The sequence below is a fragment of the Theobroma cacao genome, chromosome 5, assembly GCF_053813885.1.
Source record: "Theobroma cacao isolate CCN51 chromosome 5, ASM5381388v1, whole genome shotgun sequence".
NCBI lineage: Eukaryota > Viridiplantae > Streptophyta > Magnoliopsida > Malvales > Malvaceae > Theobroma > Theobroma cacao.
The window spans coordinates 450,996-474,207 of NC_142643.1; the positions used below are offsets into that span (position 1 = coordinate 450,996).

General features: G+C 35.4%; 3 protein-coding genes across 5 annotated transcripts; all 3 read right to left on the reverse strand.

Moving 5' to 3' along the window:
- Window positions 1-16: 16 nt before the first annotated feature.
- Window positions 17-4,255, reverse strand: LOC18597480 (ARM repeat superfamily protein). Of its 2 annotated transcripts, none has more exons than XM_007026547.3 (3): window positions 3,932-4,255; window positions 671-3,100; window positions 17-572 (listed from the first exon to the last, which is right to left on the reverse strand). In XM_007026547.3, the coding sequence occupies exons 2-3, from the start codon at window positions 3,088-3,090 to the stop codon at window positions 368-370; spliced, it is 2,625 nt and encodes an 874-aa protein (XP_007026609.1). In that variant the 5' UTR covers window positions 3,091-3,100; window positions 3,932-4,255; the 3' UTR covers window positions 17-367. The 2 variants fall into 2 exon arrangements, with proteins under 2 accessions (XP_007026609.1, XP_007026608.1); XM_007026546.3 differs by having other exon boundaries at window positions 671-3,106; window positions 3,932-4,254.
- A 1,162-nt stretch (window positions 4,256-5,417) lies between these two features.
- On the reverse strand, window positions 5,418-6,708 carry LOC18597481 (uncharacterized). Its single transcript, XM_007026548.3, has one exon. It carries the CDS (start codon window positions 6,345-6,347, stop codon window positions 5,472-5,474), a length of 876 nt encoding a protein of 291 aa, XP_007026610.3. The 5' UTR covers window positions 6,348-6,708; the 3' UTR covers window positions 5,418-5,471.
- Window positions 6,709-6,869: 161 nt separating this feature from the next.
- Window positions 6,870-12,806, reverse strand: ETO1 (tetratricopeptide repeat (TPR)-containing protein). 2 transcript variants are annotated; one of them, XM_088806394.1, is made up of 5 exons: window positions 12,131-12,806; window positions 9,958-11,975; window positions 8,763-9,054; window positions 8,366-8,675; window positions 6,870-7,546 (listed from the first exon to the last, which is right to left on the reverse strand). In XM_088806394.1, the coding sequence occupies exons 2-5, from the start codon at window positions 11,955-11,957 to the stop codon at window positions 7,317-7,319; spliced, it is 2,832 nt and encodes a 943-aa protein (XP_088662520.1). In that variant the 5' UTR covers window positions 11,958-11,975; window positions 12,131-12,806; the 3' UTR covers window positions 6,870-7,316. The 2 variants fall into 2 exon arrangements, with proteins under 2 accessions (XP_088662520.1, XP_017977504.2); XM_018122015.2 differs by having other exon boundaries at window positions 9,958-12,806.
- Window positions 12,807-23,212: the final 10,406 nt, after the last annotated feature.

Genomic DNA, 23,212 nt, shown 5'->3' on the forward strand with positions numbered 1-23,212 from the left:
TGTCAAAGAAAAAAAATGAAGTTCCAACAACTTAAAATTTATATTGAAAGACAAACCACCGGATTAGTGGATGAATTAGATAGACAGTTTCACAAGTTTTTTTACCACCTTCATTCAGGGCCTCAAACACTGCCAGCATTTAACTTTGTTTTTCTCTACCCAATGGTAAGAAGCGGATTAAGAAAATCCTGAAAATCCAAAACCCAAATCCGCAATAATGAATGGACAGATACATGTAGTAAACCCCCCTTTTGGTTCCCTAATGCCTTAAAAACCTTTACCAGAACTAGAAGGAAAGCAGATTTAGAGCAAGGAAAAAGGACAGACCAAGACAACAACTATACTCCAAAGGACTAAAACTTCTACTTCATAAAACCATGACACGTCCAATCATACCCTGGGTCCAACCTGCAGTCTCCTTGAGCTGCTCATCATCAGATTGGAGACATTCACCAAGAAATTCAGAATAAAATGCACAGTCTTTAAATAAGAGCTTTGTGTTTGTGTTGGAGCCAAGTGCATCTGCAAGATCACCCATGACTGCAACTGCAGCTTTTGTCACACTTTCATCCCTGCAATTCATGTAAAAAGAAGTGTTTAGATGGACAAAACTTAAGGCATTAGCAGCATCGATGTACCAAAGAGGAAGAGAAGGGGAAAACAAAAAAACCTTTGTCTGTCTCTCGAAACCAACTCTATAAACTTCAAGAGATGTTGAGCGTAGGGCATCATCACATCAGGCTTCACACTCTTAAAACCTTGAAGGATACCAGAATAAGCTTCAAAAATGCTACGTCTGAGCTGGTTCCCATAATCCATCATCTCCTCATCAGCAGTTTCCAACTGGGCACAGATTTCGGCTGCTCCCTGCATCATGGGTAGAGCAAAGGGGACATACTTCTCAAAGTGCTCCCCTATTGCAAGACCAATGTCCCCAAAACAAGAGAATATGGGAGGCTTTACAGACCGGTGGAGTTCAGAACTAGCAAGATCCTTTAGAAGAAGGCCCATGATGCCATCACAGTATGGCAAGACCTTGTCATCCAAGGCACGGCAAATATCACCAACAACCCCAACCGTGATTGCACAAACCTGGTATTCCTCAAAATTCTGCAGACCCATCTCAAGATACTTATAGAACTCAGGCATATACTTCTCAAACTGAGGTCCAGTGGCATAAGCAAGTGCACCAATTGCAAGCATTGCTTCCTCATGCACAGTAGAGCTGCGGCAACCAAACACCCGAAGGAATAGAATCATGATCTGATCTGCAGCCTGAAGAATGATAGTTTTGGTTTCATCTGTACTGCTAAGTTTCTGGATGATAACCTGCAAGACACCACAAAGAGAGGCCTGCAAGTCCCCTTGCTTTTCCCTATCATCTGATGATACAATCTGAATCTCCACAGTCTGACCCAATTTACTCATAATGACTGGTAATAGTTGTGCAATGATAGGAGATGTTTCTGCAATATTGGAACATCTCACAACTTCATTCAAGGTTTCATATGCAGAAGACCTGAGCTTGGAGTCACTGCCATCTGTACGATCAGCAGTTGCAATTAGACAACTAATTATGTCTGTGAGATATGGTGACAGAACAGAGGCACTTGGTCCTGCATCCTCGTAGCCCTGGACAAGGTAATAGATTGCCCCACAAACTTTCTCAGCTACATTGGGAGCATCCTTAATGCTCTCCAACAACACACCCACAACTCGTTTAAGATTCTCAGGTGCAATGACAGAAAACCCACTAGCTGGACTGTGCAGTAACTCAAAAATACGACTAAGAGTCCAAGCAGTTGTGTCCTTCACATGGTTGTTTCCATCCTTCATAGCAGTAAGCAGAAAATCCAGTCCTGCCTGTACCAGTGGGGAGAGCTTCTCAATGGTTGGACCTTCAAGAATAGAGCCAAATGCATAAGTGGCTGCCTCTCTACAACGCCAATCTGGCTTCAAAATGTTAGATTCCACAAATGGCATTACAAGAGGCACTATAGCATCCCCAACAGTTCTAGCAACAAGACCTAGACATGTCCCACCAGCCATGGATATGTTCCAGACTGTATCATCCTGGTCCTGATCCTCCTCCTGCTTCAGCAAAGTTTCCAACAAAAGAGGAACAAGAGATGATAGAGCCTTCTCTATGAAACGAGAATGGGGAGGTCCAGAGTCCCCACTTTCAGGAGTCTCAAACTCCTGGAGCTCTATCTCTTCATCACAAATAGAGCTCCAGAACTCAATTGCTTGGAGAGCAACAGTCTCTTCATCTCCTTTTACAGCATTTGATGTAAGCTCAAATAAGGTTTGCATGTAAGGCTCAAGCACCTCATAGTATGCTGATGCTATTGCAACAAGACACTCAAAAGCAGCCTGCCTGATTTCCACCTCTTTGGACATGGCTGTGTCACATACAACCTTCATGATGTAATTCCGCTCCATCTCATTCTCAAAGTTGGTCTGTGCAAACTCTAGAGCATTATATAAAGCCCTGGTTGCTGCAAGCCGAACTTCAGGGCTGTGTTCAGCTAGGTTCATCCCTTGAACAACAGCAGTGAGAACAGCATTGACTTCTTCTTGAACAAGGTCCTGATGAGATATCTCCTCACAAACATATCCAAGAGTTTCCAAGGTAGCCTGTTTCAAGGCTGCAGGCCTATCTTGCTGTGTCATATTGTTAAGTAATGATCCAATCAGCTCTGGCCACTGCTTTCGAGGAATCTCAATTGAAGCAATTTTCGCAACAACTTGAGCAGAAGTGTGCCTCGCCTCAGGAACAGATGAGCCAAGAGTCCTCAAGAGCAAGTCTTTGATTTGAGACTTAACAGAAATGTCAATTGCCATCCACTGTTGAACAAGTTGTTCCTTCCTAATAGCATCTTTAGCATCTAATGAATTCTTAAGCACAATACCAGCCAATCTACGGGATTCAACAGGTTTCTCATTATTTGCAAGCTCAACTGACAATGAAAGAAGGAAAACAGGCAGGTTCTGCTCTTGGAACTGCCTCAGATTACCCTCTGCCTCTGTCCGGACTTTTGCATCCGCTGATTGTGCAGCCAGCAGAAACTGAGTGATCTCCATAGCCATTTTAACTACACTACAACTTTGAATATAAAACACTAATCAGATATCATGACTATGATACAAATCAATTCATAAGAGACAGTAGCATGTTATAGTTGGGCAAAAATTAACAACAAGTAACAAGAATGGCTGGAGGAGAAATTGATGAGATGAATTCATCTTAACCACACAAGCCATCTAACAAACACAGACAAACATTTACTGGGTACAATCAACATCGATGAATCTTGTAGCTTGATTTATTTAATTAATCAGAACCAGTGAAACCATGTATATTAAATTGAACAAAATCCCCATGCTGATAACAAGGATATTGTTGAAATTTCCAAGTACATGCAGTAATTTATGTGTCCAAAGGCAATCTAGCAAACCATTATAGCTTTACAGACGTATTGTTACATTATTTGCTTTCTAAGCTCAAGGTAGATGAAGGAAATTAGAGCCTTGCTCTTTCCTTGGGGTCTCTGATATAAACCCCAAAGTCACTCAATTCTCCTTCCCTGTCCATTCTCAGAAACCAAACAAAGTTTTAAGCCCAAAACAAATACTCGGAACATAACAGAAAAACGACTAATTTCATTCCTTTTCAAATAGCAGAAAACAGAGGGAAACTAAAGGAAACAACCAACAGGAAAACAAAACAAACAGGCAAATAAACTAACAAAAAGAACAAGCATAAGGAGATCCGTAGATTCAGAAATGAAAAACAAACAAAAAAAGAAAAAAAAACTGAAACCCTGACCGTTAATGCTGGAAATGCAAAACCCTAAGAAAAACCCAGTGAAGTAGAGGCAAAAACCTTAGATCTGAATAGAAATCAAAAGGCAAAGTGAAGATTTGATACCTCGAATCAGTCTCCGACGAACCAGAGAGATTCAAAAATCAACAAACCCCCCACAAAGAAGAGAACAACTTAGGGTTTCTCTCTCTCTCTCTCTCCAGAAACCACACTTCCTGGTATTTGTTTCTTCAAAAATTGTTGGGCTAAGCTTACGAGAACTGAGAAGAAAAGGGGAAAGAAGGAGTGACAGCGAGAGGAGAGAGAATCGGCGATTAGAGTAAGGAAGTTTTGGATTGGAGAGATTGAAGAAATGGTTTTGAATATATATAAATCAATTTCGAATGATGGGAAGGAAGCGGGAGGGAGGGTCTCAATGTGAAAAAACAAAACCAAACCAACGGGCAGCGTGGCTTTGAGCCTGCCCGTCACTGCCCGGGATTACCCAACTCCAAAACCCTAGATTTTTGAAATCTACCACGTGCGATGCTCCCCCCAAACGTGTGGGTTAAACTTTGGATTTGAATTGTTCCTGGACCCAGGGGCTTGGATAGGCTTTAGCCTGCTTTACATGGGCTTGGAAGTCCACTAATTGCCAATTGTCCTGATTTTCTTCTTTATTAAATCATAAATTAGAAGTAACTATTTGATCGATTTGATCTAGTCGGTTTCATAATTTCAAAAGCAAATTAATTGAATTCTCATAAAAAATAATCTAAATTGATCGAATTATAATAAAAAAAATCAAAATCAACTTATCTCCAACGATTTGATTTGATCAATTATTTCAAATTTAGTTATATTTTAAAAATATTAATATAATTTATATAAATAAAAATATATTTTAAAAAAATTAGTCAATATTTAATTTAATAATAACCTTTACTTTGAGAAGGACAAAATTAGTCAATATTTTTAGTTTTATATATATAGTAATAATGGAGTTTAATTTTGAATAGAATTAAATGGATGGCTGTATGACCATCCATTAATGGCTTCAAAAGTACATCTAATCATTGAGAATGACATGCTTATAAAATCCATATTTATGGAGTCATGCAATGGAGGCAGGAGTCTAATTAATGCTGTCTAAAGTGATATCTGATGTTCTAATTTCACTGTTTTTCCTTAAATAGATGTTTGGCTTCATTTATGTTTAGGGTTTGATATATTGATGAATTGTATTGAGTTAAATGTTCGGGAACAATGTTTGTGAATGTCAATAATGTACCAATCTCATGTATTAATATATTCAGATACATTTTAATAAGAGATCCTTTATTAATCATTACGACTGAACTAATGTATGAGTATATCTATGAACAAATGTTCGGATACGATATTTATGAATGTGCCGATCCCATGCAATGATCATTATTACTAAACCAGAGGTTCGGGTACATCTGTACATGCTAATAATTATGTATTAATCTTGTGTAATAAGATTTTTGTATTTTAAACCTAATCTAATACTAGAAGAGTATAGGAAGTAGAGGCAGAGAATAAACAAGACAAAACAAGCAAAACTGAGAAAGAAAGAAGAATGTTTCAGTTCCAGTAGGATTTCATGCAGTGTATATATATATCTATACATAGCAAACCTCTTTTATTTACATCTCCATTCTCCAGAAGGGGCAACAATTGATGAAAATAGTTTCTTCTGCTTTGAACTAGTTGTTGGTTTTACGATGATAGAGCTTTCCTTGATTGGACTTTTTACACCGCACAGCTTGTGCTTCATACGCCATGGCAGCAAGATTTCCAGGCCGCAACCCTTTGGGGAAGAGAATGGTCGATTTATCACTGCTTGGGAAACACATGGCGACTCTGAGTAATTGCAGAGATAAGGAAGCTTTGTTTTCAACGACGTGTTCATAGCAGATGATGCAGCCAAAGCTGTGGCGTCAGGAAGAAAGCGCTCGATTATGAAGCTTGGAGATGGGCAATCACTGCGATCTAAGCTCTCCAGGTTTAACCCATATAAGTCACTAGGCTCTAAACTCTTTGATTTTAACCCGTCTGATGATCCACGAAACTTTTCTGCTTTCTCAACAATGTCTATTGCTTGTGTAAGTGACAAAACTTCCATAGCATCCGAGAAAACATCATCGTTGTTGTCATCGTCGTAGTCATCCACATCAGCATCACAGCCTTCATCGTGGTCATGATTGTGATCCTGGCAGGCTTCTTCTGGCGGACGCCATTTGCTCGGTGGGAGTTTAGGACGAGGCGTTTCCGCATCATCTACGTTGTTACTTCCATCCAAGTTCTTGGGCTTTCCTGGAGCCTGTTCCCAGCAGAATGGAATCCCATTGCTTGAATCTTTGCATCCCCCCTGGGAATTCGTACAAGACAGTTTATCACCAATGTGACCACCTGCAGGTCGCCTTGTTGACAAGAGTGGTGCATTGAAGTTCAGCTTCCTGGGCCGTTTCTTTTCCATTGCTTCATTCATTCCTTCTCCCATGTAGAGAAATATCATTTCTAGTAAGTGAAACGATTCAGTGGAGTAGGTGGGGAAAAAAAGGGACTAGGTGACTTGAGATGCATATGAATGAATGAATGAATGAATGAAGAAGTGATAGAAGGAGTGGTTGTGAGAAATAATTGTAAAGCAGCTGAAACTATGGGGATCTCGTGCAGTGTATTGAAAACCGATGTTTTCACTTTATGATGCTCACAGGTTGGGTGGAAAAGACCCTTCTATGAAAGTGAACCATGAAGTTAATTAACCATTCGCTGGAATCATCCAAAAACCATGTGGCAGAAGTGGTGCACCACGTCCAGTGTTGCCCATTCCAACTTTGGACAGATGGAAATCGACTTACCATGAATTATCATATGGTGTGTAATGGTTAACATGGACATTAATCAATTAAACGTGCTTGAAGTTTCCAAGTTTAGGGAGTCTCCAACATAACTGTTTGAAAGAAACCCTTTGAAGGGAAAAATTTCACGCTGGAAGAACAATACAAGGATGAGAAGAGGTAGAATGCATAAGGTATAGCAAAAAAGCCAACAGAATGTAAAATCTCTCAGAGTGGACAGACTTCTGCAGTTTCATTTACATGTCTCTTTTGGCTGTAGCATTGGCACCGCCCTGACGGAGAAATATATAGGGCAGTAGCAGCATCAGCCGCATGCCTGGACTCTTTATATCATTGATTGGTTCAATCCATAAAACACAAAACAAATATTTACAAGCTATCTTTTGTCTAGTTTCCCTTTTCTCCTTTTCCTTTTAAACCATACACTTTCCTTTTTCTTTCCTCCTGAGTTCCATTTCACCCAAAGGCCTAGGCAGTGCTTCTGAATTTTCTAGAGACAAAATCCAAAAAACTAATGGTGCCCTTGTAATTGAACAAAAATATTTGAAAGAAAAAGGGTGGCAACAATCAGGTTACCAACGGTAGACAATGAAGAGAGGAATGATTATGGGCATCTGATTTTCTCACTTCTGTTCTTTAACCTGATCACAAACTTTATTATATAGCTCAAGAGTTTCGGTATGGTTGGGATCAAGGCAAAGGGCTGCTTCACAATCTCTAACCGCAGATATATAAGCACCCATTGAATCGTGGAAAGCAGCTCGAAGATGTAGTAGCTGCAGGTCTGGCTTGAAAGCTAATGCTTTTGTGAGCTCTGCTATAGCTTCATTTTCTTTGTGATCATCCATTAGAACTGGAAGGGCAGAAACTTCATGTTAGAGGCTGAAAAAAAGCTAACCCAATAGAATATATGTTCTGAGCATTCAGAATCAAATTAAATATCACAGAAGTAACAATTGAGAACAAATAACAAGCATTATGACACTAAAGCTAAATTTCGCTAATTTCCAATAATAATTTTTTCTTGTCTTTCCTTTCTGATTGATAACATTTTAACATTTTACAGGATAGATAATTATTAACAACATTGCCATTAAGATAATTTAACAGTATTAGGGGCAGAAATTCTCCTAGTCACTCATACTAGAAGTCCTGATCATCAAAGCACCTCATTATCAAGATGGATATACTATTACAGAATGACAGATAAGAAGCAAGACAAACTATGAAGGAAGTTTCTTCATTTTATTCCTTAAATCTAAGAATTGCAAACCCTAAGCTTTTGCTCCAAGAACAAATCCAAGAAAATGAACTGTTTCCTCCTGGAAAAAGATTTTACTCTTACAACATGAAAAGATCAAGGCTTCCATATGACCAAAGATACAGCAATGAAACAATGAGCGGGCAGCAGATGGAAATTGAGGAGCTTAAAGAAGGTAAACAAGATCTAAAACCACAGGCAAATTGATTCACTCAATCTACACATGAAATAGAATCAACTAATTGTCTATTGAGTTGAGGTTGACCATTACAGCTAATGGCAATCTACAAACTTAAGAGTCACCGTGCATTGGCATTCTGCTATGCCTAATCAAAATTGAAGTTGAGAACAGCAATTTCCACTAACAAAATTATGGGAAACAAAAAGGGTAACCCAGGTCATGGAATTTACCTGCTGCCCTGTATCTGTATGGATATGTCCTCAAAGGATCTAATTGTGTTGCCATAATAAGATCACTCTTTGCCATGTCACGGTCACAGTACTCTGAACGCTTCTCATAAGCTGAAGCATTGTTACGTGCCTTCTCTATCAGCTTTGTCATCTCATCATATGCAGCTTTACGCTGATTTTTGAGATGAAATACCCGTGCTAGACCCTGATGAGCTCGTGTATGCTTGATGTTGAGTGCATTCATGTAGCAATCAGCAGCAAGATCTAGCTTTTCACAGTCTACATATACACTACCTAAATTATTCAATGCCTGCAGAGTTGCAGAATCATTCAGAATTTTAAACTATTTCATTGCACTTATATATATAGAATCAATTACTCCAAAAAAAATACTTACTTGTCCTTTACGAAGCCCATCTGAAGGGCATCTAAGAGCATCCTCAAGAAGTTGGATAACATATAATGAAGACTCTTGATCAAGACTGGAATCTGCTAAAGCATATGCTTTAAGGAAGAAAGCTTCAAATGATCTCTGGATGGAGATTGACTCCTCTGCCTTAGCTAGTGCTTCCTCACGGTGGCCAGTGTCATACAATATCCATCCTTCATAAACAAGCCTTTCATGCTCTGAAGTAGAATGGTTTCTAGCCAACCGTAGACTACGCATTGCAGCCTTTTGACAATTTAACCTATAGCATTCAGTAACAGCAAACACTTAGAACAGATAAAATACTAAGGTGAAGAGAATATCACGATCTGTCAAAGTTTAAATTTAACTAAAATAGTGTAGGAAGAAGTTATGCGCCACTTATTCGAATCAATGCCATTGATAAACAGTCTCAAGTGCCATTCTGACAGATGGCACTTTCTATGATCACAATTGATATGTACAACCTATATACAACATCGATACAAGACAGTTAACATGTCAAATATAATTTAATAATTACAATATATTCACTCACATCTAAGAAACACTTGTTAACCTCAAAAAAAAAATCCCATAGTAATATTAGGAAGCAAATGAGGAATGAATTTCCACCATTTACCATAGATATGTTGAGGCAAATAGCCATTAGAAGTTGGAGAGAAGGGAGGTCGTTTTACTTTACATCTGCCGATACTAGTAACTCAACTGTGCACATAACAATGAATCAAATTTCCATAAGATATACCATATAGTGTACATATCACCTTCATGGCCATCCATGATGCATTGTCTCAACAGTAAACTTACTTGTATTGCATATAGATTTTGTTTTATTTAACTAGTCAGCAGTTAACACAGACTTTATCCTGACTTAAATAGCAGATACCAACATCTGAAGATGAATACAGAAATAAACTTCGCTTGGCTTATCATAAATTCATAATGTTAATCTTAGATTTAAGTTCCAAAAGGCAAACAAACTGTCATAACCTACAAGGTAATAAAGTAGTTGATCGTCACAACAGAGCATTGAATGTAAGTTCTTTTGTAGAGCTAAAAACAACATTTTAATCTATCAGAAAGAATCTAAACTGAAAATTCCGGTTAAGAGAAACAGCAAAAGGAAATTTTATTAAATCGGTGAAAGAGTTTGTCATATTACCTTAAAAGAAGGAGAGACTGCCTAAACCGTAAGAGGCTCTTTCCAGGGTCATTTGCCAACATATGGTGTACAACAGCTAGGGAACCTATATCATCGACAGAAGACCATCGGTCATACAATTGCATCCAGCAGTCAGCCTGACTCCACTGCTGAACAAGAGGACAGAGGAGCTCCACCAAGTGATCACCATGCATTTTTCCATGAAACATCATGTAATTTGGCTCTAAAGTCAGAAGTGCCCGGACATCTCTAAGAGCTCCTTCATAATCCTCCATGGCAATAGAAATCCAGGCCCGCAACTCAAGGCAGTCAGGGGACACCTTGAAACCGATTATTTTATTGATTTCAGAGATGGCTGCTCCAATCTTGTTGACCTCCAACAACGAAACTGCCCGGTACTTGTATGGGAAAGAAAGGGTTGGATCCAATTCTGTAGCCATTTCTAAATCCAACATCTTCTCCTTCCCACTACAATACAAAGAGCGTTCCTGATACATCCATCCAACTGGCTTATAATCTGAAATGAGTGAGTTAATCAGCTTGTATGCTGAATACTTGTGGCCACGCTTGAATTTGGCCCTTGCGGCACCCACTAATGAATATATATGACCAGACTTAAAAGCTGTCTCAAACCAATTTTGAGCATCTTTGTACTCTTTTCTCTCAAGCATCACAACACCTAACTGGTGATATGCAAGTTGTTTCTGCCAACTTTCTGTCGCACACTCTGTCAACCTCTCTAGAAGCATCACAGTAGTGTTAGATTTCATATCTTCCTCCATTGCAATCTGGCTCAAGAAGTAATACAACAAAAAGGAAGCATGCCCAACTTGAGCCAATCTTTCCCTTGCATCTGAATTACAAAATAATTTCATCACATTAGGACTGTGCATTGAATTTGGGAGCTCCCTCAAGAAAACCTGCAAGCAAGCTGCCACAAGAAGATACGCATTTTCTGCCAACCCATGCTCAATTAACAACAGTGCGTCCTCCATCTCATTTACCAAAGATGCTAAATAAGCATCACAAGCAGACTTCAAATTGTCGCAACAAAACCTATTTGAGAAAGAAAGAAGCTCCAAAACAATTTGTGGATCAAAACAATCTAATCTTTTTGTCCTGCTATATACCTCAGCAGCTCTCATTCCCTCTGCTGAAATACCATTGTTGGTAAAATTTATCCTCTCTCTTCTTGACTCCCTGAAACCACCGCACAACATTGTTCTAAATGGTGTTGATAACGAGGCAATATTGGACCGTATACACCTAATCTCGTCATCTCCAATACAAAATGACATATCCCCGCTGTCATCAGAAGTGGAACATTCCTCATCCGCCATTGAAAGATCATCATCAAATTCCCCTTGAGGAGTTCTAGAACATATACAAGGATCATAAATAGATTCCGGATTATAACCAGCTACCAAGGTAGCCTTAGGGCACTCAATGTTTCTTCCGCAACAATCCATTGAAGATGTGCCAACAAGCTCATCCTCCCTCCTCTCATACCTCAACCATGCTGCTAACACAATCTTAGAATGCACATCCACGGCATGCTGCCTGGCTGACCGAAGGCTCCGCCGGAACAGTTTCGGATCAGATAATCCCCTAAAAATTGCACATTCCTCTATAAACATTCCTGATTTCTCAAATTGAGGACAATTCTCAATCCTACGATACACATCAGCAATAGTTTCGATAAAATCAACGAACTTTAGGCATGATTCGATCTGGGGCTCAAGGAGATCGGAGACAGGGAGGCCATAAGGAAGCAGGGTTTCAGTTACAACAGCAGGGGTATTAGATGCTTGATAATTTCGACTCGATTTGGATCGAATCGAATTAGCTCTAAGATGGTCTTGAAGTTGGTGGAATAGTTTTTCACCGACTCCTCCAGCTCCACTACCAGCGGTGGTACCGCCACCACCACCACCACCGGTGGTGTTAAGCGCATAAACTTGCGTGCCTTTACATCCATCTATAAGCTTTAAACTACGCATTGTGGTGAATATATTATGCTGCATATTTGTTCGCATCAAGGAAAGCAAAAGGAAAGAATTTCTCTAATGGTACAAAAATCAAAACTTCAACAAGTTTCCAGACCCAGAAAAAAAATGAAACAAAAATAGAAGATCTGGAAATATAAACGAAATGAATGCCAAAACAAATTTACCTGCACAACACCACAGCTCAGGTAAACAGAGGCTGAGAACACGATGGTGACGCAGGGCTCAATTGTGCTATAAAAAAAATATATAAAGCTAGGGACTTTTTCTGCTCAAGTTTTTGCCTTTCTCTCCCCTCTGGGAATCTTTTTCTTTTCACGAGAAAATTGAGAGAAAGCACAAAGAAAGAAAATGGTACTCTGGAAATGGAGAGTTGAATTTAGGGAGGAGGAAATAATCACGTTAGCGGCCAACCAGAAGTTGTTTGAGGTGTAGGTGGCCGTTGAAACGGCCACTCTCTGTTTCTCTCTCTCTCTCTCTCTCTGCCTTTCAATCACCTCTGTATGATATTTTTTCCTTTGTGTGTGTGTGTGTTGGGTTTTCCTCTGTTTCTCCAAATTTGATGGGAGATTTAGTTGCTAGTACTTTTTCTTTCCTGGATTCTACGTGTATGAAATTCTATTCTAAGTCTCTAATCAGACAAATTCCTCTCTCTGGTCCAAGGTTAAAACTATGTCCGAAAACAGAAAATTATTGTAAGTACTAATTGTGTTTTGTTTTTTCCTCTTATCTTTCGAAAGATTATCAATTTCGGTAGAGCCGCTAAAGTCGCGCCCTGCCTGTCTTTCACGCCATGTCCTTCTCTAATCTTTCCATCTTAGGCCCCCCTCGCCTTGGTCATTCATTATTGTTTTTCACTGCCATTTTTTTATTTCTTCTCTCTCTCTCTGTCTCTCTTCAATCTACCATTTCTTTTTTCAAGCCCCGCATCTCCCGCAATCCAATCACACCTAACATTTCCCGCACTCCACTTTCAAGCGCGTGCACTTACGCAACACTGGATTATTCCATTTGTTAACACAAAATAAGAGTTTAGTATATTAATTATAACCAGTTATGACCGACTTATTTAATAAACATCTTAATTAAGTTATCTTGTGTCATATAATACGTTTAAAAAATATATTTATTTTTATATTTATTGATATAATTATTAATATTATATATTTACACAATACAATTGAAGCATATGAACACAATAAATTTAATGTTATATAGTAGTATATAGGTTTATTATTATTGTTTGATGTTTTAAAGGAAGAGGGCATGCCATTTATTAATGCCTAGAGAAATCGTCATGAAAGGAAATGATATTGTCTACTTAAAGAAGTAATCCACCTCTAATTCAATGTTTTGAGTCCACAATCAATGAAAATAAAAGATAATATTGAATGAATCAAGATTGGCTTAAAATGTCAAAGTTATATTCATATTATTTAATATCATTGTAATTATTTACATTTAAAAAAATGATAATTAGTTTCGATAGTTGTTAAACCTATAATTTTTAAGTTACTTTTTTTATAAAAAAATAAGGTTTTAGATTCAAATTTCTAGTCCCCATCGAACCTTCTCTTTAGACTAATTTTGTCTTTAATATGATATTTAAAAGAAATAGAAGAGCATAGAGTAATTATGTAAGTAGTAATAATAGGAGGCTCCAATGGAGCGTGGAAGTGGGAAATGACAGGTCATCGATAGACAGAAGACAAAAGTGATCTGGTGCAACACTTATATAAGGTGGAAGTCCACAAACATGTGCGTGATGGACGTCGGAGGATCGCAATCATCTTTTGGGTGGACCCACCGCTCAGTCCCATTTTAGGCCCAGCATGCTTGGAAACTTTGCTCTTCCCCGATCCAATTTTGGGCCGAAATTGTCGGTCCAAAATAGCATGACTTAGGTTTTCTCAGTATCAAGATGACAACAATCTATTTAGCTGTCATGTGAATTTCACATCAGCAAAGTTGTACGTTCTCAGCAGATAGCCATCAGGATTTTACCGTCTCAACCAGAAGTCATGAACCTTAATTACATTAAGGAAGGATATTATAGTCTTAACGAGAGTCATAAATTTTACATCAATTATGTATTAAAGTAAAATTAAATATTTAAGGTTCACATTAATCTTAACCTGTGAAATGTTTATTGTGAGATAAAACAGTAAAGTTAACGGATTAAAACGAACAATACTTCGTAAGTTGATGTGTATTGTGATAGATTATATTTATTTAATTTAATAAAGTTTAAATATTAATTAAATATTTATAAAATTTAGATACCCAAACAATTAATAAGATTCTAATACGAATAATTAAAAGATTTGAGATGGGACTGGAGACCTAACAAAGGAATAAATGATGCTAACTGATGACATTGGGGTTTGGTGTTTTCTTCTTTTATAAAGGATAACAAAATTCTAGAAACAATACATTATGATGATATATGCTTTTGGGCCAATGGATGTTTAGACCGCTTAACTCTAGATTTAGTGTTTCTTTCTTTATAAAAGATAAAAAAAAAAAAGTATTTTTGACTTAAATTTTTATAAAATTTTTTAAAAAATAAATATTTAAAGAAAAAAAATTATATTTTTCCTTTCGTAACAAAGTTAATGAAACAAAGGTTAAAGATTGATGTGGATGTGATGATTCACGATTATCTTTTACCGTACCAACAAAGTCAAAAACGGCTGCAAGAATTTTCACATGTTGCTAAACTGTTCCATTTGCTGCAGCTCATGAAACACACTGGATTGATTAAATCTCTTTTGGGGTAATTATTTGTTTTACAATCCGATGATCAACTCCGATGCATTAAATAATATGGAAAATGTACTGATTCAGTTCATGCTCCATGGCCTTGTTTTCGGATGAATCAAGATTAGCCAGCCAGAGTGGTAGAAGCCAATGCATCTACATTTTCAGTCGGCTCATTGGGTCTGACAGAGACTTGTCAAAAGCTTCTGCCATGGAAGGACCAGAAAAAATATATAATCTTAGCCTGCATCCACATATTTGACAGCTGTGGGTTATGGATCAAGAATATATATATAGATACACGTGTCTGTCCTATCTAAATTTTATTTCGGAACATCTTGAAAAAGAAAGATAAGACAGAAAAATGCAAGGGAGGAAGTATTTTATTACTATTATTAGTCATATGAAAGCTCAAAGATATTTGGCACTGGATATTGTCTGTATTGGTGATTATCTGCTGCTCCCCGAATCTGCACTAATAAGACGTCGGCAGCCCAACATGGAAACAAAGAACTGAGTTGTTCATGATACAATACTAATATAGTATTGGTACATATTAGTGTATAGCTGATATGTTCTCTTTCTCAAGGGAACCACTTCCTATATATTATTGATTTTCTGTTACCCTTTTTATGGCTTGCAGAAAGGTTACCCCCTTTATCACAAAATGGAATGATTCTTCACTGGTAAAATTTGCTGTCACATTTCTTTCTCATTCTTATGATTTGATACTTATAATATGTATAGATAAACCTGACAATTTTAAAAAGGGTTCATTAAAAAAATATGAGAATGACACGAAATTAAGAGAGGTTGAATTTAAAATTACTGTATGTTGTATATTATAAGTTTGACAAACTTATAATATGTATGTTAGTATGTGGTTATGGAGGAAATTAATCGAAATAAAAAAGACAATTACACTAACAATTGTTGATAGTATGTAGTTTCAGCTGGTCCTAACTAGAACTTGAACATTGTAGATATCCAAGTACAAGTCAGTTAATGATATGTAGGTTCATGGAAACCTTGAATGAATCTGTAAAAGGTAGGTTTTCAAGGCCGGGCCGCCATTGCTATTGGAACGGATGGATGATGGGTTTCTGTCAAAGAAATTCATGTTGTTTGATAAACAGGTTCAAAGCTGGCAGAATCAATGCACAATTGTGAATTATAAATAGAAAAGTAAAACTTACGAGAAGATCCTATCCGTATATACAATTCATTTCCATAAATGCGACAACTAAACATTGGTCAACAAGGTGTTTATGATAACCCTAATAAAGAAGAAGCATGTTGCCAGGAAATCCCCTTTCATTTGTTCTTATTGGGAGGCACATTCTCTTTCAACAGATATGCCAAACATTTTCTAGGAAATTTCTGGCTCTGAGTGACCTTGATGATTAAAAAGTGCTTGAGCATGAGAAAAAGAACTACAGTACTTAGCTCAACTCCATTCAACTATGCATTGGAAACAGCTCGATATATATATATATATATATACATATATATACATACATACATATATATATATATATATATATATATATATATATATGAAAAACTTAGAAATCCATAAAAGGAAAATAAAATATACAAAATACATACTTAACAGGATTTCATAGAATTGAAATTTTGAGAAAATGAAGAATGAAGTTTTTCACTCAACACGAGTAAATGTGAGTACAAATACAATATCTCCAATAAAATTCCTCAAACCCAAGTTTTCGGTTACTAATCTAGGGAAGTGCCAGCCTACTTAATCAAATTGAACTCAGTATACATGGCCTCAAATGCAGTCCATGCAATCCAAGGAGCCATTTTTCATTTTGAGAAGGTGATTGGGTGAATCATTTTGAACGGGCTCTTGGTCACCAGCCCAGGAACTAGACGAAGGCTTTAAGGATTCAGGCTTCAGGCTTCAGGCTTCAGCCTTCAACCTTCAACCTCCAACCTGCCCTTGTCGACAGACCCACTTGACCTTTCAAAGATACCTAACAAGCCCATATCCATTGGCAAATGATTCACCTATTTCGCCTTCATCTTTTCCTTCCACCCAATTTAATCTTTCCTCTTTCCTTCCTACAAAATACAAACAACTTTGATTATTAGTTTGGCTTTTTTTAATATTTGGTATTATCTAATTCTTAGCAGAGAAAAGTGAATAAAAGTGATGAAATCTATTACGTGTAGTTATGTATGTATTCGAGAGTTGTGATCTTAAAGCATAGAGGGAATATAAAAATTCTCTCAATAATAACTCAATTCAAACTCAAAATAATTAATTTGGAATCATTGAACAATGGATCATAATAACCACCTCCTAATTTATTAGAATTGAACTTAAAATTTACATTAATTCAATCAAATATATAATATGTATCTCATAATTGTCCTAGTCAAAGCTAAATTAATGTGGACACATTTTCGGCACCATGTCGTCTATTGGAAGGTCTACCTAATTAATATGCTATCAATGTAAACGTTTAGGTGCCCTACACTTAAAAAAAGGGTCAAATATCTTTCTCATTTTCAATTTGCAAAGACTCATTCCACACATAAATATACATATTTATATATTTATACGATCTTATCCCCCACACCATTTCTTTTCTTTTTTTCCCATTTTTCTTGTGCTGCCCGACTTGACCATGAGATGAACATAATAATAAAGAAAACAGATTGATGTCTACCCTTCTGTCTGTGAAGGAGGTCTTGTGAGAATGAAAGCTTAGGAAGTCAAACACGAGAATCTATGCATAAGATTAAGGACAGGAGGGGTGAACACGAATCAGGCTAGAATTATTTTGTTCAGCAAGGATGGATTAATATCTTCTGTCAAAACATGAACTTAAACCATCTTTCTCAAGCAAGGATATAAAAGAATATATTTCTGATGAAATAATTAATGAAATTTCCTTCTCATCATGTTTTTTTACTATATATATTTGAGGGAAGTTCAAAGTTTTTCTTCTGTGTAGGGAGTATTCCGATGAAAGTAAAATCCTGAATGCATCATATCGATATGAGAGTTTTTACACTCTTAAAATCATCTACAGGAAGATTACATTTAAGTAAAATTTGAAAATATCCCAAATCGTTTTATTAAGAAAAGAAAGGAGTTTTCATCTCAAGGACATAGAATGAGTTCATATATATTATAATTTATATGCTAGTCGTTTCAAAAAAAAAATTTATATGCTAATAATATAATAATAATAATTTGTTTTAAGGCACATGCAATGAATTATGACACTGTTTCAAAGCACTGTGACATTAGCAGTCATAAACTATAATAAATTTCGTTCTCAACCTTGTGCTGGAGTGGGCTAGTGTCTATCTACATGCCTTAAAAAGAAAAAAAAAAAAAGAGATTTAAAGGAGAAGAGAATAAGAAAAGGAATTAGAGAAGCTAAACCCATCAATATTCAAGAAACTAAATTCACTCTTCCTGTATATTATTATATTTTACAATCTACAATTTGTTATGAATTTTAATTTATAAAAATGGTAAATGGAGCAAGAGATATTTTAATTTATCATATTCTATTACAGATGGACCGACAAAAATAAGACGTTCCCGAATCAATAATTTTTTTATTATGTTAGAAAATGAAGCTTAAATTAGAATAAAAAGTGATTATTTCGGTGGACTAAATTTTGATTTCATGACCATGATAGTTTGTAATGTTTGACACCAACCCATAATAATATTTGAAAATAGAATTTTTCAACATTCTTAAAATTTTTATTTAGTAATAACATCAACAACAAGAAAGACCTAATAATACAATAATAAGGGCAATAATGTTAAGTATATATAATTAATATTAAAAAAATTACATGTGTGTGTACAAGAGGAGGGGGACTGACCTAAAGTATAGGTAAGATGTTACATTATGTAGGATCCACAAATGGTATATATAATAATGAGACAAATTTATACCTTTGACGAAAATATAATATTCTTGTTCTACTCATATGCTTTTCCAACTATGCATGCGTATTGATGTGAAAGGCAATTTTAATATTAATAAATTTGTTTTTGGGAAGAAATTTGACATACTATATGAAGGCAAAACATACCCGACAAAGAATTTTTATTGTATTAGTATAGTATATTAATTTCAATTAATGTAAATGATTCTTTAAATATAAGGCAAAAAACATGTCATATATATTATAAAAACGATCAATGCTTAATTTCATCTAAAAATATTTCTTCTGCCATTCCTACTTGCATGGAATAACTAATACCAAGCAAAGATCGATATCAACTATTTAGAAGTATCACGAAATTGAGATTTCGAATAATAGTTATTATTATAATAAAAGTATAATCAAACATTGAAATAGTTATTTATCGAGAATAATGATAAACGGATTCTCAATTGTGTTATGCAGTGATCTTAATTAACTACATAATGCCTGATTTAAATTTATCAAAAAATGATTATTTTTTAATCAGCGTTTAAGTATTTTAAGTCTCCATGCGTGTACGATATTTAAATGATTAAGTAAGCATCTACTATAGGAGAAAAGACTCATTCTTTGGTTGTTCATGAGTTAGGCAATTCCTTCATCCATGATGATGAAAGGGTGATGCATCAAAACAAAAGAAAATGGAGAAAAACTAAAACCAGGGGACAAATTAAGATGATATATGAAATATAATAGTCAAGTCAAGGAGAAATAAATTAATTAAAAGGAGAAAAAAGGAAAAAGATAAAACATAAAAAAGCAAGGAATGACATAATTAAACCTTTTTTTTTTCTATCAACTCAACATATATATATATATAATTGTAAAATTTTGTTTTAAATAAAACCCAAAATTAACACATTAATAAAAATCCCATCCCAAAAAAATTAAATAAAGAAAAAAAAGGGCAAAAAGATGGAAATTAATGTGAATGCCCAAAGAATATCCCTAAATATATATGTGTCTATAATTAGGGTCCATTGGTCAGGCAATGAGTTTGCAGTGACTGAAAGCGCATGACTTTCTTGAAAACATCAGTCTATCTACTATATTCTAAGCTATCATCATTTCAATTTAATAAATTTGCATGGCATATTGTAACATGCATTAATTTATTAAAGTTTAGATGAGAATGCAGAATATCTTCACCTACCAAAATAAATCTATTTGTATGAGAGAATATCAAAATAATATTCCAGCAGTCGTGAAGCTTCTTTGAAACTTGGAAAAAAAAAATGGGTTCTTATTACTTATTTAAAGATGAATTTTACTACACTCGTTGACGTCTTGTATTTTTTTTTCTCAATTAACACATCATGAATATCTTTTTTTCCGAAGTTAACATTTTGTAAACAACTTTCCTTCTCACAAGATATTAACCTATTCATAAGATATTAATTAAAAAATTTATAAAAAAATTAAAATCACAAAAGATGTAAGTGAAGTTTACCTGTCATATAAAACTCTAGCCGCATGGATACATGTACAGGAGTTCATGATATGGCATGGCATGCTTATTCATCATTCATGCCATGAAGATGATCAGACATTGCATGATTTACAATCGAGTTAGCTAAATAAATTAAATTAATTACTAAGAGACTTGCATAAAAGGACAGACATCCTCATTCTCAAACCATGACAGATCCGCATTAAAAGGCTCACGTATTCTCATGCAGCTTAAACTATAGGGAATAGGATAATTAATTATGTATAAACGATAAGAAAAAGAGCATAAGAGTACAATTGGGGGGTTGACTTCACAGGCTAGCCGCTGGAGTGAATCTTTTCAGGCCACCCCCCCTCACCCCTCTCTGTTTGTTTTCAATTCGGGTGTTATATATATTGCTGTCTTCTTGATCAGCTGCTGCTCCTCCTTATAATATATACTAGCTAACTAGTACTATATACATATGATGTTGGAAATTTATATATAGAATATGATTTATCTTAAATATATAATAAAGGGTTTTTTATTCCCCTTGCATGGTTATCTGTTTCAATTTATTAAATTTTATTATTATAATTTATATTCTTGCGTGTTGTAATTAAAGTTTAAATTTTTTGGTTTATTTAAAAAAATGGGATTTGAATTCAATTCTTTGAATTAAAATTAACGTATATAATTTTAAGATTTTTTTCATTTATATAATCTTTTGAATATAGCATGGAGGATGATAAAGAGTTGGTAAACTAAAAACACTTCACGTGCTTCTTGCAAGTTGACAAATAATACCACTAAAGGGACCCAAGCTGTGGAGGAAGGGTTGTCTAGGAGTTCCTTCAGAAGCTGCTCGTTTGGACTTTCCTGCACTTTTTTTCTTAACAACATGATAATATAGAAAAACAAACAACAATTAATCAACTATATGGTAAAGACCTAATGGCAGATGGAGAGCATTTTGGGCTGTCCCTTGTACAAGAAGGTAAAGAGTTTCTGAAGATTGAAAGAGAAATGGATCAGTTGGCAAGATCCCTGTGAATATGATGGGAACAGCACAATTAAAGGGGAAGAACCCTGGTTGAAGTGTTTTATATCCGTAACACGTGGGAGGAATGAAAAAGTCCCTTGCTAACCGAAAATTTAATGTACCTTCTCATTCAAACCACTTGGAGACATTCCTTTTCTAATTTCTTTCCTTTTTTTTTTTAATAGAAGAGATTAAGGCTTCGTGTTTGTTTGGGGGGGGGGGGGGGGGGGGGGGGGGAAGGGGTTGATTTAAGGCTATGTATATGAAAAGGCTAGGGCAAAACCTGGCAATTTCAAATAAAGACTAGCAATTTATTAAGTAATTTTGTTTACGTATAACAGAAATTTTCAATTCACTGTTAATATTAATTGACTTAATTGTAAACTTAAAATTTTTGTATTCCTTTTAAAATTTTGATAAAATTTCTCTGATTTAGGGAAAAAAAAAATGAAAGGAAAACACTTTGGACTTAGATGGAGTGGCCATAAATTTTACAGCCTTTAAATGAACAAATGCCACGTTTTTTCTTTCTTCACTATTCTATAGGGAAAGAATCTCTATACATGGAAGAATCAAATTAGGCAATTAATTAACTAGACTTTAGAAACATATGATAGACCTTTGTTGGCAAAACTGATCAATGTTTTCTCCATTGGTTGGACCACTTACACTAGCATTTTCAAATAACAGTGGTCATTTTAGATAAACAAAGGTGTTTATGGTTTTTTTTCTCTCGTTAGTGCGGAGAGTTGAAGACAAAGGCGGAGGGAGGGGCTAGTAGGGGCCTTCGCCTTCCAAAGTTTCAAAAATTTATTATTTTTTTAACTTTATTTTAAATATTTATAATTTGATTCTTATTTTTAACAATTTTATAATTTCATTTCTTCAAATATTAAATTTTTTATTTTTATCTTTTCAAAATTGAAATCCTGACTCCATCTTTGATTGACGATATATAAAGTGAGTTGATCGACAAAGATCTTATGGAAAAATGCTAGACAAACCGTTGGAGTGTGTAATCATTTGTTATTGCGAGATTTATATGTTTAATTTCTCGCTAATGTAGTAGTTATCCGAAGACTGGTAGACAAGTTTAGACTTACTCTTGAGCTCCGATCTATAGAGACATGTCGATTATGGTAGAAACTAAAGCAAGTAACACATGAAACCCTTCATCTTTTTATTTATTTTCCTTTGACTTAAATTCTTCCATTATTTTTGTTGGTACATTGAATTGTTTGATAATTGGCAATAGTGCTTATTATAATTAACATGTAAACATAATAATAAAGAAAAGAAAAACACAATCATGGTATATATTTGTAATCTTTTTATGAAAAAAATATATATTTAAAAAATTAATTTTTTGTTTTATATTTGATCTTTCGCAGGATATGTATTCCATGGTAGGCTAGATGGAGTAAAAATTATAATTTGAGATGAATTATGAGGCCTAAATGTACTATAGTCCAATCCTTCACTTCCCCGAGGAGGAGCAAAGCCCGTGATTCCCGTTGGAAAGGCAATTTCATAATCTTCTTTTGAGTTTGGGTCTGCATCAGCTACAGCTTAGCATCACATTAGCTCACACATGCATCACCAGACCCTAGCTCTACCTCTCAACGTGAGTTACTGCTCATTTTCCCTTCACTTTTATTCTGTTCGTGCACTACTTTCAATTAATTATATCCTCCCAACTGTTCATAATCCCTCGTGCAAAAATCGAAAACCAGGTTGGACTTCAATCAAAGTTTCACAACTGCACATATATGTTTCCCACCTGTTTTTGAGGTTAATTTATATGTGAGAATGAACTTTCAAATCTTGTTGTTGCTTAACTAATTTCGATTTGAGTAGTTTTTCCATACCTTTTAGCCAAATTCGATATTGATAGATCAAAAATGTTTCATATGCGGTGGTAAAAATCAAATCATGTTGTCAAAATGGCCCTAAAGGGTTTCTATTTAAAATCATCTCTCAACGACCGACTCAATCATTTAAAATTAATTTGAATTTTTTTGATAATTGACTACTTAT